This window comes from Euwallacea fornicatus, chromosome 2, assembly GCF_040115645.1.
Source record: "Euwallacea fornicatus isolate EFF26 chromosome 2, ASM4011564v1, whole genome shotgun sequence".
NCBI lineage: Eukaryota > Metazoa > Arthropoda > Insecta > Coleoptera > Curculionidae > Euwallacea > Euwallacea fornicatus.
This window is the reverse complement of record NC_089542.1, coordinates 3386428-3396935: the sequence shown is the minus strand read 5'-3', so window position 1 is coordinate 3396935 and position 10508 is coordinate 3386428. Positions and strand designations below refer to the sequence as shown.

The window sequence follows — 10508 nt, the reverse complement described above, 5'->3', positions numbered from 1 at the left end:
TATAATAGCATATCTCTTATTTTTAGTTACTTCCCAACATCTGTTGTTCATAGACTTTAATCACTTTTCAATATAACCTTCAGATATTCCAATGTTTTGAATTTCTTTGAATAAATCCGCTATATTTGTTGTTCTTTTCTCATGAATTCTTCTCTCAATTTCATCTCACAAGTTCTCCAGGAGGTACAAATCGGGGCTTCGAGCCGGCCAGATTTTCATATTAACGTAATGTACCGTTCTCAATGTATATGTATTATAAAAATCGAAAAAATACTCTCTTATTATTTTGCGCCCCGCTGCTTCTAAAAAGTTCGTCCTTTGTGTTATTTATCCAGCAGTAGATATCTATTACTGTTCTAACTCGAAAACAGGTAAACAAATGTATTATGTTATGTTTTCATCCTACGAAATCTCGAGAACTTTCAAAATAAAGTTTGACAGCTAATTTCATACGTTACGATATTACCGCATAGGGGTTTTAGCGTAGTGAGCACGAAAACTTTCTATTCTATTTTTTGTTCATCACACATATGTTCATATTTAAACAGTTTTCAAAAGCGTTCATTCACGGTTTCATTTTCAAAATGTTCTAGCTGATTTCAGTTTGTCGTCCGCTCAAAAAATATGTTTTTAGGCCATTTTAAACCAGTACAAAGACAAAATATAATTCCATTAATACGTTCTTAGATTGACCAATTTTTCGCTTAAAGTTATAAATCGGCGGCCCGTGGAACCGGCTTCCAAGGACCACCGTGATAATTTTGTAGCTTCAAAACCAGTGAAAACGGAGCATTTCTGAGTTTGGAGGCATTTCAGAACTCAATGTAATCAAGCATAAGTCGTGCCAGAGAACGAATTCTTCAAATTTAATTACCATTAAAAAAAATTTAATGACTCACCCGATTTATTGCATTTTCGCAACTAATTTAATAGCAGGAATTTTCCAAGTTTACTGATTGCTCTTTACTTAAATAGGTATATTTCCAAGCGTAAAAATTACAAATTACGTTGAATTTCTAAATGTGTCTCTTTGAGCATATTTCTGATCCTCTATCAATAATAATCAACTGCCACGTTGGGCTTTGCAAATCTTGTCAGTTCAAAATATTTTTTATAGAGAAGAAATTTTGAAATAATGGATTACGACTACAACGACAAGCTGGCCTTCTACGCCGAATGGTTCGACTACGATTCATCCTTTCATAAGAAGTTCATCCTGAATTATTATCCCAGCGACAAGACTTTGGAGCTATTCGACAAAGCCCTAAACCGAATGTATCTAAAGAGGACCAAAGTTGAGGGCATAGAGCTCAAAGACGTATTCGTAGGTAATTTTTTGTTTGTTTTAACGCTTTGTGATGCCAGTCAAACATTCGAACACAAAACATTAAATTGCTCCCCACGTTCCCTCCGCTTCAATTTCTGCGATTTATTTACAACTACACAAAACTAATATCTGCTTTGCAGGCAACACAGTCAGAATTTATGGGCGTCAAGTGAGAATTACGGACTACGCTGACTGTAGAACTCAAAGCATTATCGGCCAAACTAAGGAACATACTTTTGCCATTATTAAGCCGATACTGATCTCCAAATTGGGAAAAGTCATAACTGAAATTCAAAAACGGAGATTCCAGATTTGCCATATGAAGATGTGTAATCTTACGCAAAAAGAAGTAAGATATTTTATTATGCACAGAGGATCAAAAGTTCCGCATAAATTCGTTAAGAATTGAAGTATTTTTTATGAAAATGCTAGAACACGTCAAGTATTTTTTTTTATTGTGCATTTTTCGACGTAACAGATATGTATACAGGGTTACTCATGTAGTAGATAGATGTACTTTTTCATTTTTTTATGGAACCCCATGTATAATATGAAATTCTTGAGTTCTTTAAGATATTGCTAATGTATTTTGTATAACATACCGATGGCTAAATTCAAGAGTTTTTGAAATATTTGCGCAATATGGCAATTAAAGTGGCCTGCCAGATCGCCCGACCTCAGTCCTATGGACGTTTTTTATAGGGCTATTTGAAACATAGGGTATATTTAAATAAGCCCAACAATACAGGAGAGTTAAAAAATAAAATTACTCAAGAATCTCAACAAATACTTCTTTAAATGATAAGAAAAGTTCTTGATGAATTTGATTTGTGGCTTGCTTATTGTCAGGAAATCAACGCGCCACGGTTTGCACATTTAATACATGAGATTATAGTAATTTATATTGTTAATTTTTAAAATATTAATAGTTGTATCATTATTTTAATTTTTTTGTATATATTTTTCGAAACCTATTGAATTTAGACATAGGTATGTTACACGAAATATGTTCAGAATTTCTCAAAGATCTCAAAAACATCATAATACACATGGGGTGCCATAAGGAAAACATTAAAATATACATTTACCTACTACGTAAGTCACCCTCGTTTATATGTAGATCGCTGCTCATGTAAAGTTGTGCTAGTATAAACTTCAATTAAATAACCTCGTTAATGTCTGATTAAGTAATTGCTCAAAAGACAAAATTTAAATTTGTTCAATCGTTTTCAGGTACTAGACCTCTACGAACCATGGAAAGACGACCCGTCCCTTCCTTGTATTCTGGAACACCTGGTTTCCGGACCCATAGTAGCAGTTGAGCTAGTTGGAGAAAATGCGGTTGAACGTTGGCTAGAAGTGCTGGGCCCGGATGATCCCCTTGAAGCTAGGAAAACAGCTCCTTATTCCTTACGAGCGCTCTACGGTGGAGACAGTAAAGTTCTGAACGGTTTCCACGGTTCTGCAAACGTCCAACACGCCATGAGGGAATCCCATTTATTTTTCCCCAAAAACAAATCCAATCCTGTAACGGAAAACCTCGTTATGTCGCGAAACAGCACTTGTTGCGTGATAAAGCCACATGCAATCCTCGAAGACAAGTTAGGACACATTCTTTCTGCTATAAACGATTCCAATTTTCGCATAACGGGACTTCAAATGTTTTATTTGAGTACCACAAATGCGGACGAATTTTTGGAAGTCTACAAAGGTGTTGTAAGCGACTATCATGCTCTCTTGTTGAGCTTCGTGGATGGTCCCTGTGTGGTCTTGGAAATTTCTGGAAAAAAACCTGATATAGATGTCCAGAAAGAGTTTAGAATGTTTTGCGGCCCTTTCGACTCGAATACTGCCCGACGAATTAGGCCCTGTACTCTAAGGGCTAGATTTGGGCATGACAAATATAAAAATGCTGTACATTGCACTGATCTTCCCGAGGATACAGTTTTGGAGCTGGAATATTTTTTTAAGATTCTTAAAGACTGAAAGTTAATATTACACCCAGAGTTTAGATCTAATAAGTTTTTTGCATTACTTTAAATAAAAATTTAGAAGTATGCATGTGTCATTCTCAGTTATCTATGATCGTTCCGCTGATAAAGATGACGAATAACCAACTAAGGGTGAAACAGTTGCTTCTATAGTGAATATTCCAAACTGAAAGCAGTTTACGACCCAACCTCTTTTCTAGCCTTCGGACAGCAATGAAATTTGGTATATATGAAACCTAAATCCTTCATGGTTGATTACAAATAACTGATAGTCGTTGGGAATCAGGATATAGAAGACTGATCGTGGAAAGGGCAATTCTTTCCCTTTTTTTTTTCATATATATATATATTATCTTTTTGTTTATGTGACCCTTTCGCAATTCATAGTAAGAGCATGTAAAAAAGATTTAAAAGGTCTATCACGAATTTTTGCTACAAAAGATAAAAAATATTAAAAATTGTCCCGCTTTTACATCACAGTATCTTGCATCGATTTCTGCTGCTAATTACCATAATGTATCCTCTCGTGACTCTTCTCAAATGTATAACATCAATGTTTTTATCTTTATCATTTTAAGATTACACGCTTCTCAAGGCAAGTCAACGTAAATATTGTCATATATGAAAAAAACTACAAAAAATGCCAAAGTACTACTGATGTAGTATAAATGCTAATTATATTTAATTCCAATTTATTTTCTTACTAAGAACTTTTAATGCTATGTATTTTGAGATAATCAGAAGCAAATAGGTCAGGAAAACGTAATAGGGTTAATTTGATAATAAACATTACGGCAGTGACCCATACCCATATTTTGAGATGAATGAAAGCAGCAATTTTCTGAAATATGAAGAACCAAGTAGTAATAGTGATTTTGTGTTTCGGTTTTTCCTTGTTACGATTCGCACAGGTAAGAGACTTCTAGGTATTCCTTAAGTAGTTCATCAAACTTATATTTCCAGGGTTGATTATTATACTAGATATTTATAAAATAGTGCCAAAAAGTGTCTTTAGAGCATGAATATGACAATTTGAACTTATATGAACGCAACAAACGCTTAAAAAAAACAATTTAATAACAATATCAATGGCATATTAAAAGACTCAAATAACTGCAATTTTATTCTGATTTAATATTAATTTTTTAAAGATAATCCAGCACTCAGATTACTAGCCCTGTATATTTTACAGCCTATACCAGTTAAGGTCGAATCCGCGCGCCGAAAACTATCAGAAGATGAACTACTGAAAATCGCTTTAACGTGCATCGATGAAATACAAATCAACCGCACCATCATAGAACATGCAACGAAATCGGCAATTCTTCCCATAGATGATCGAAAATACCAACAGTTTTTGGTGTGCAGTTATAAGAAGCAGGGCTATCTCTCTGAAGATGGAAAGACCATATTGTACCACAACATTGAGGCTTTCCTGGGGGATTTTTATAGTAAATCGGAATTAAAGGAACTAGAAAATTGTAAATCCATCACAAGTAAAGACGCAGGGGAACTGTGTGTACATAGCCTCAGTTGCATCTTGAATATTTTAACTAAAACTGAACGTGAAAGAAAAGATGGAAAAGTGACAAACCTGGAGTCTAATTCAGTTGAGTAAAGCAGGTATTGGCATGATTAAAAAAGGAATTATAAGTATAGAACTGATAAAAATATGATAAAATTTATTATTAACATTTTTAAACCCGAACTAACATGTATGTACAAATATAAATTAATATTGACACAATCTATGAATACAGTTTTTGTGACAATGGTGAGCAAAAAGTTCAAATTAAATAGAATTTGTACCAAATTCTACATTAATCCAAACGTTTGTGTGTCGTTTGAGTTGTATTTGATTAGGAGTAAACCTGCATTTTCCAACCTCCTCCACATCTGCAAATAAAGACAGAGCAGGTAATTTTTGGGAAAAGAAATTCATAAGTTATTCCAATTTGGGCATGATAGCAGTGATCTTTCCCTATAAAAATTATTATGGTATATTTGACCAAGTTGGAATAAAATACGTTTAAATATAAGAATTGTTTCTTCATAATTCCCGTCAAAACATTTATACTTACTGGCAAAATCTGAGCCAACGTTGATCCCAAGCCCTAATCGCGGCTGTCCTGGTTATAGGGGTTGTACTCGCCGAAATCCCACAACGAACGCATTGTTTTACAACCCTAGGAAGTTTACCCAAATATAAATGTCGTATCGAATCTACAGTTTGGGTAGTTGAAGGATCGCTTGAGTTCGTTAGACATTCCGGCTCAGTGTTATATTCAAGCTGAAATGTACATACATCAAAATCGTTTAAAATTTTATATTGAATGTTAAGGGGAGGGGGAGGGGGTACTTCAAACGAATAAAAGGGGATTAAAATTTACGCTTATAAGCACTTGGATGCGTGGATTACGACTTTCAAAAGACAATATAGCTCGGTTGGTTAGTTACTTTAATTTAAAAGAGCGTTAATTTACCAATGGAGTAGAATTGAGTGTGGAGAACGTTACGATTAATAAAACGTGGAACTTTTGGACAATGAATTTCAGAAGAGATTTGGGTTGGGAAGATATAAGCTATATTTTTATAAAAGATGTAGGGCCTGTTAAGTTACCGACCTGGATTGGCAAAATAAGTTGTGCCAATTGAGGTGACGCTAGGGCTGTTCTCATATTAGAAGATTGCATTGGTTGAATCTGCACCTGGCTGGGAAGAAGACAACAATCATCTGAAATAATTTATATTATAGGATCAGTCAATTTCAAAATGGTTAATTCTAACACATCATCATTGAAACTGAAATCATTTGTAAACTTACCAATCAGAGCCTCATCAGGTTCATTTACATTCTGTACTAATCGACTTAGTAACCTGAAATCAAAGAAAATATTGTAATACATTACTTGTGAAAGTTAAAAATTCTTGCTTCAAGACAAATTCTTTATCTTAAATGAGCACTGCGTAGTATTACAAACTCTGATATATCTGAATGTATCTAATTCCAGGTCTATAGGATATTTCAAAGGCTAACTATAATAGAAGTAGTTTTAAATTGAAAACATGTTACATGGTCATTTACTAACAGAAATAGTCGAAATTGCACCTGAATAATAACGCCAAAATGTCCATATTGGCATCAGATCTAATGAATACTGGCAAACAAGCGGGCCTCAGTAAACCCCAGATCCTGATAAGAACCAACATCTCTCTAAGCATATTTAAGGCTTTCACATCTTTAATCAGCTCGTAGCTCTTGCCAATGGTTGGTCGGCTATCAGGAACTTTCACTAGCAAATTTAAGGCCAAATCAGCTACCCATTGGATGAGTTGTTGCAGACTTTGTAGTGTCGATGGTTCCACTGTAAACTCTTTTGCTTCTAGGTGCATTAGGACCTTATCGACGTCTGTCTGACCTTCCGCTTCAGCTGAGGATGAAAATAAAATTATATAACATTCGTTATGACAAAAAAATCACTTACTCGATAGCGAGTCGGCCGGACTTTTATCGTGACTACTCATTTCACTTGGCCGTAGGAGACTCTTAAACGCTCGTGAAATACTGTGCAACATCAAATAACTAGAAAGATCGTTAGCCTTAGACTGTCCGTTAGCGCTTAGTCTGAAAGTGCATGAAAATCATAAAAAAGTGCTTCTCTATATTATTGACTAAAAAATTATTTTTATCAACACTTCAAGATCACACTTTTTGTTTCTATTCTTTATCTGTTCTCATTACCCCACATCTAAACCAAACCAACTTACGTAATTACCTACCTATATAATGAGGTTTTCATACATAACAATTGAACATAAAAAAACTGCTGGACAAATCCTGGCTGACGATTAAAACTTTCCGTCAATCTATCACAAACCGCTTCGATCATATTTGGCCTTAATACCAACATAACATCCAACCAGTCAAAACCTCCAATCAAGCAATACTAAAACACATTAAAAGATGAAATTCCCTTTAATCAAAACTACCTTAGAAGACTTACTTCTAATACAGTTGTGCAATAGGGAACACTAAGCGCGGCACTCTCAATCTGAGGCGGTAGCTTAAACAAATGTAAATTGTCATCTGTGTCCATTATGAGTAATACGTTGCCAAGCCAAGAAAGGGCAATACTTGCTATTTTGGTGCACAACTTGGGAGACTTGCTCAAAGGTTCTTCATGATACTTAGGAGTAGCCAACGAAGTGCTGGCGATGGGTTTCAGGGTGTCTCGATAAAGACAATGTACGGTGTTGTCAGCAAAAGTAACAACTACAAATGCACTAGAGGCATTGTGAACCAAATTTTGTTTGCAAACTTCGATAGCTGTCACTTTGTTGCTGTATTGAAAATGTCCTTGGTACTGCCAATGCTAAAGTTAAGTGACATAAGATCCATTATAATATTATAACGTTAATTTGCAAATACAGTAAATCTCGAAAACATGTTTTAATAGTAGGAAAACAACGCCGAAAACAATTTAATTATAGAAATTGATGACCTAAACGTTTCATAGTTAACTTGTATCTCAATTAGTCTAATTTCCTTTTAAAATAAAAATGGTTATACATTTTTATGTGGTGTATATAGAAATGAATTAAATGTATAATAGAAGAAATCACTGACCATTGTAGTAAAAACTTGTGAAGTGTCAGAATTCACAAAAGCTTTGTGTACTGGAAAGGCTTTTGTTTGAAACTCCCAAACTTGTAGACAACTCTGGCTGTCATTATTTGTAGCCACAACCAGGGAATCTGCATCTTCCCGCATAAGCCACTTGATATGACTAATTGTACAATTCTTATCTTTTACCACTTGCTCTATAAAGTTACAAAAATTCATGTAATGCAAATATGTTCAAGATTGCAAAAGAACGCACTTACTTAACGCTTCCTTTGGTGCTTGGAACAGGAAAAAGTTTAGCAAACACTGACTTGTAATAACACATTTTTCCTCAACCTTTTTTACTGATACTTGGTAACCACGAATAGGAAGGGAAGGGTCTCCAGTGCTGACTGCTACCAAAAAATGTCCATCTATTGAAGTATAAAATTCTATGATTAACAAATTTAACACAGTAAACTGCCTTTCTGAATTACTCCAGCAAGTTTTAGCATATTTTAAAACAGCTATCTTTCAGAAATAACTTGAAAATAAGAAATATTCTTACTTTTTCCATAAGAAATATCTGCAGTTTTAATAAACTGCCTTGTAGGACCTAAACTTTCTGTGGCCATGACCATAGGTGTTTGGCTAGAATTTTGTGGCAACAGTATGGCTGCTAGCATGCCAGTGGCAGTTAGCACTATGGCTCCATTGGACGGCCGGCCTCCAAACTGTTTTACCGAAGGAGTAAATTTAAAATGTGAGAATTTGTCGAAGTAACATGCACTTTCTTTCTTCTCTGTGTTTAAACATATCTAAAATAAAATTCAGAAAATATATAAATAAAATGGTTTGCTAGTTCTAATATTAAAGTTGGTGAACATAATGTACCTCTAAAAATTGCTTCTAGTTGGCTGAACAAATCATCAACTCTAAATAGTAATAAGTGCAAAACAAAAGGTTCACTTACTTTTTTACCAGGATGGAAAAAGGCTCCCACTAAAATATGCTCCCCATCTAGCGAGACCTCTAAATGTAAACTCCATTCATTTAATAGATGCTCTGGAGTACTATAAATACGAACAATGCCATTTTCGTCTCCTATTAATAAAAACTTCCCAGTAAAATCCCATTCTAACAATGTTACTGGAGAAGCATTGCACAGTATTCTAAAATTGGAATTAAATAACTTTATTACAATTTTTTTCTAAACTAAATTTTACATAAAAAATTTTAGATACAATGATTCAAAGCCACTTACTTATGAATTTGCCAAGGAGTATTTAGGTCAGCTACGTAAACATAAGAACTGAAATAAACTGATGTATTTTCTTCTAGATTACTTTGTGTGCTAAAGGCAATTACATTGGTACATGAAATGGTACATAATATTGATTTATCAATCCTGCAATAAAACATCTAATTAAAGTTTCAAAATAAGTACATGAAAAACAAAAAGGAATTAGAAAAAAAACCCTCTGCATGATAATATCATTCTGACACTCATAACAATCCCTCAAGATCTTCTCAGAGGATGTAACCCTTTCAGAAAAGCATTGATTTTACTATAATCATTATTATATTACAATGTTACAAACATTTCCAGCTCCATTTAACTTACTGTTGTAAGGTGCCTACTTTGGGAGATGACAAATTACAACACAGAATAGAATGTTGGTTAATTTTGTGATGGGATTGTTAGTCCATGTCATGCCTAAATCAACTATGACTTATATTTTAAAAAATATAAGTTTGCTGTAATTGAGAAAGTGATTGAATTTTAAGATTATTCATATCATCATCATACCCTATGAAAAAAATGCCTCAATATTGTGACAATTACATTTATATAACTGACATGATAACTAAACAGAGTTTATCAAAAATGTCAAAATTGGTCTTTTACTTCAAAAGCAAAAGATCAACAATATTTAGCAGTCCACCAAACTTGTTCCCAAAAAACATTTAAAATGCTCCAATCTTGTTTTGCTATTTCCTAAATAAACTCAGCTGGTTGCTCAAAACAGATCATATTATATACAAAAAAAGGGAAAAACGTACCTGCTATAATTTTGCAACTTAAGGGAGTTTCTTCCCCTAAGACTTCTCCTTGTAACACAAAAAATGTGATCCATGGAGTTTATATTAAAAAAAGAAAAAAACCTAGAGAAAATTATTTAAAAGAGTTCCAAATGACATAAGGTTGAAGAGAACGAGGGTGGTGATTAATGTCTTGTGATGATAAGATGAATGAGAAGCGATAAAGATTATAAAAATATCTTCAATAGCTTTGGAATTTTATGTTTTATTTTTTCGCTATATATGTCAATAATTAAAATAAAAACTAAAGTGGAAGTTGAAAATTGTAATTTGTAAATGAAAATAAACAATCACAACTTCAGCAACATTGACGTTTAGTTGTTGGACCTGTTCAGAAAACGCGCACTGGAATTTTGCAAATGAAATTTTTTGACCAATTATCAACTACTATCACTCCTAAGTGTTCTATTTTCTATGTCGTTGGATATGTTGTCAGTCTTACATATTTCTTTAAAATTATTTTGTGTTCATTATGTTCCAAGAT

General features: G+C 33.8%; 2 protein-coding genes across 2 annotated transcripts; one reads left to right on the top strand and one right to left on the bottom strand.

Moving 5' to 3' along the window:
- On the top strand, positions 1-3384 carry nmdyn-D7 (nucleoside diphosphate kinase homolog 7). Its single transcript, XM_066301421.1, has 4 exons — positions 1-371; positions 1118-1328; positions 1468-1676; positions 2561-3384. Exons 2-4 carry the CDS (start codon positions 1136-1138, stop codon positions 3311-3313), a joined length of 1155 nt encoding a protein of 384 aa, XP_066157518.1. The 5' UTR covers positions 1-371; positions 1118-1135; the 3' UTR covers positions 3314-3384.
- Positions 3385-4985: 1601 nt separating this feature from the next.
- On the bottom strand, positions 4986-10346 carry MED16 (mediator complex subunit 16). Its single transcript, XM_066293943.1, has 14 exons — positions 9986-10346; positions 9186-9329; positions 8895-9093; positions 8490-8739; positions 8203-8355; positions 7946-8139; positions 7323-7691; positions 7099-7265; positions 6804-6943; positions 6428-6749; positions 6143-6195; positions 5943-6052; positions 5400-5608; positions 4986-5214 (listed from the first exon to the last, which is right to left on the bottom strand). Exons 1-14 carry the CDS (start codon positions 10057-10059, stop codon positions 5178-5180), a joined length of 2421 nt encoding a protein of 806 aa, XP_066150040.1. The 5' UTR covers positions 10060-10346; the 3' UTR covers positions 4986-5177.
- Between the last annotated feature and the right edge of the window lie 162 nt (positions 10347-10508).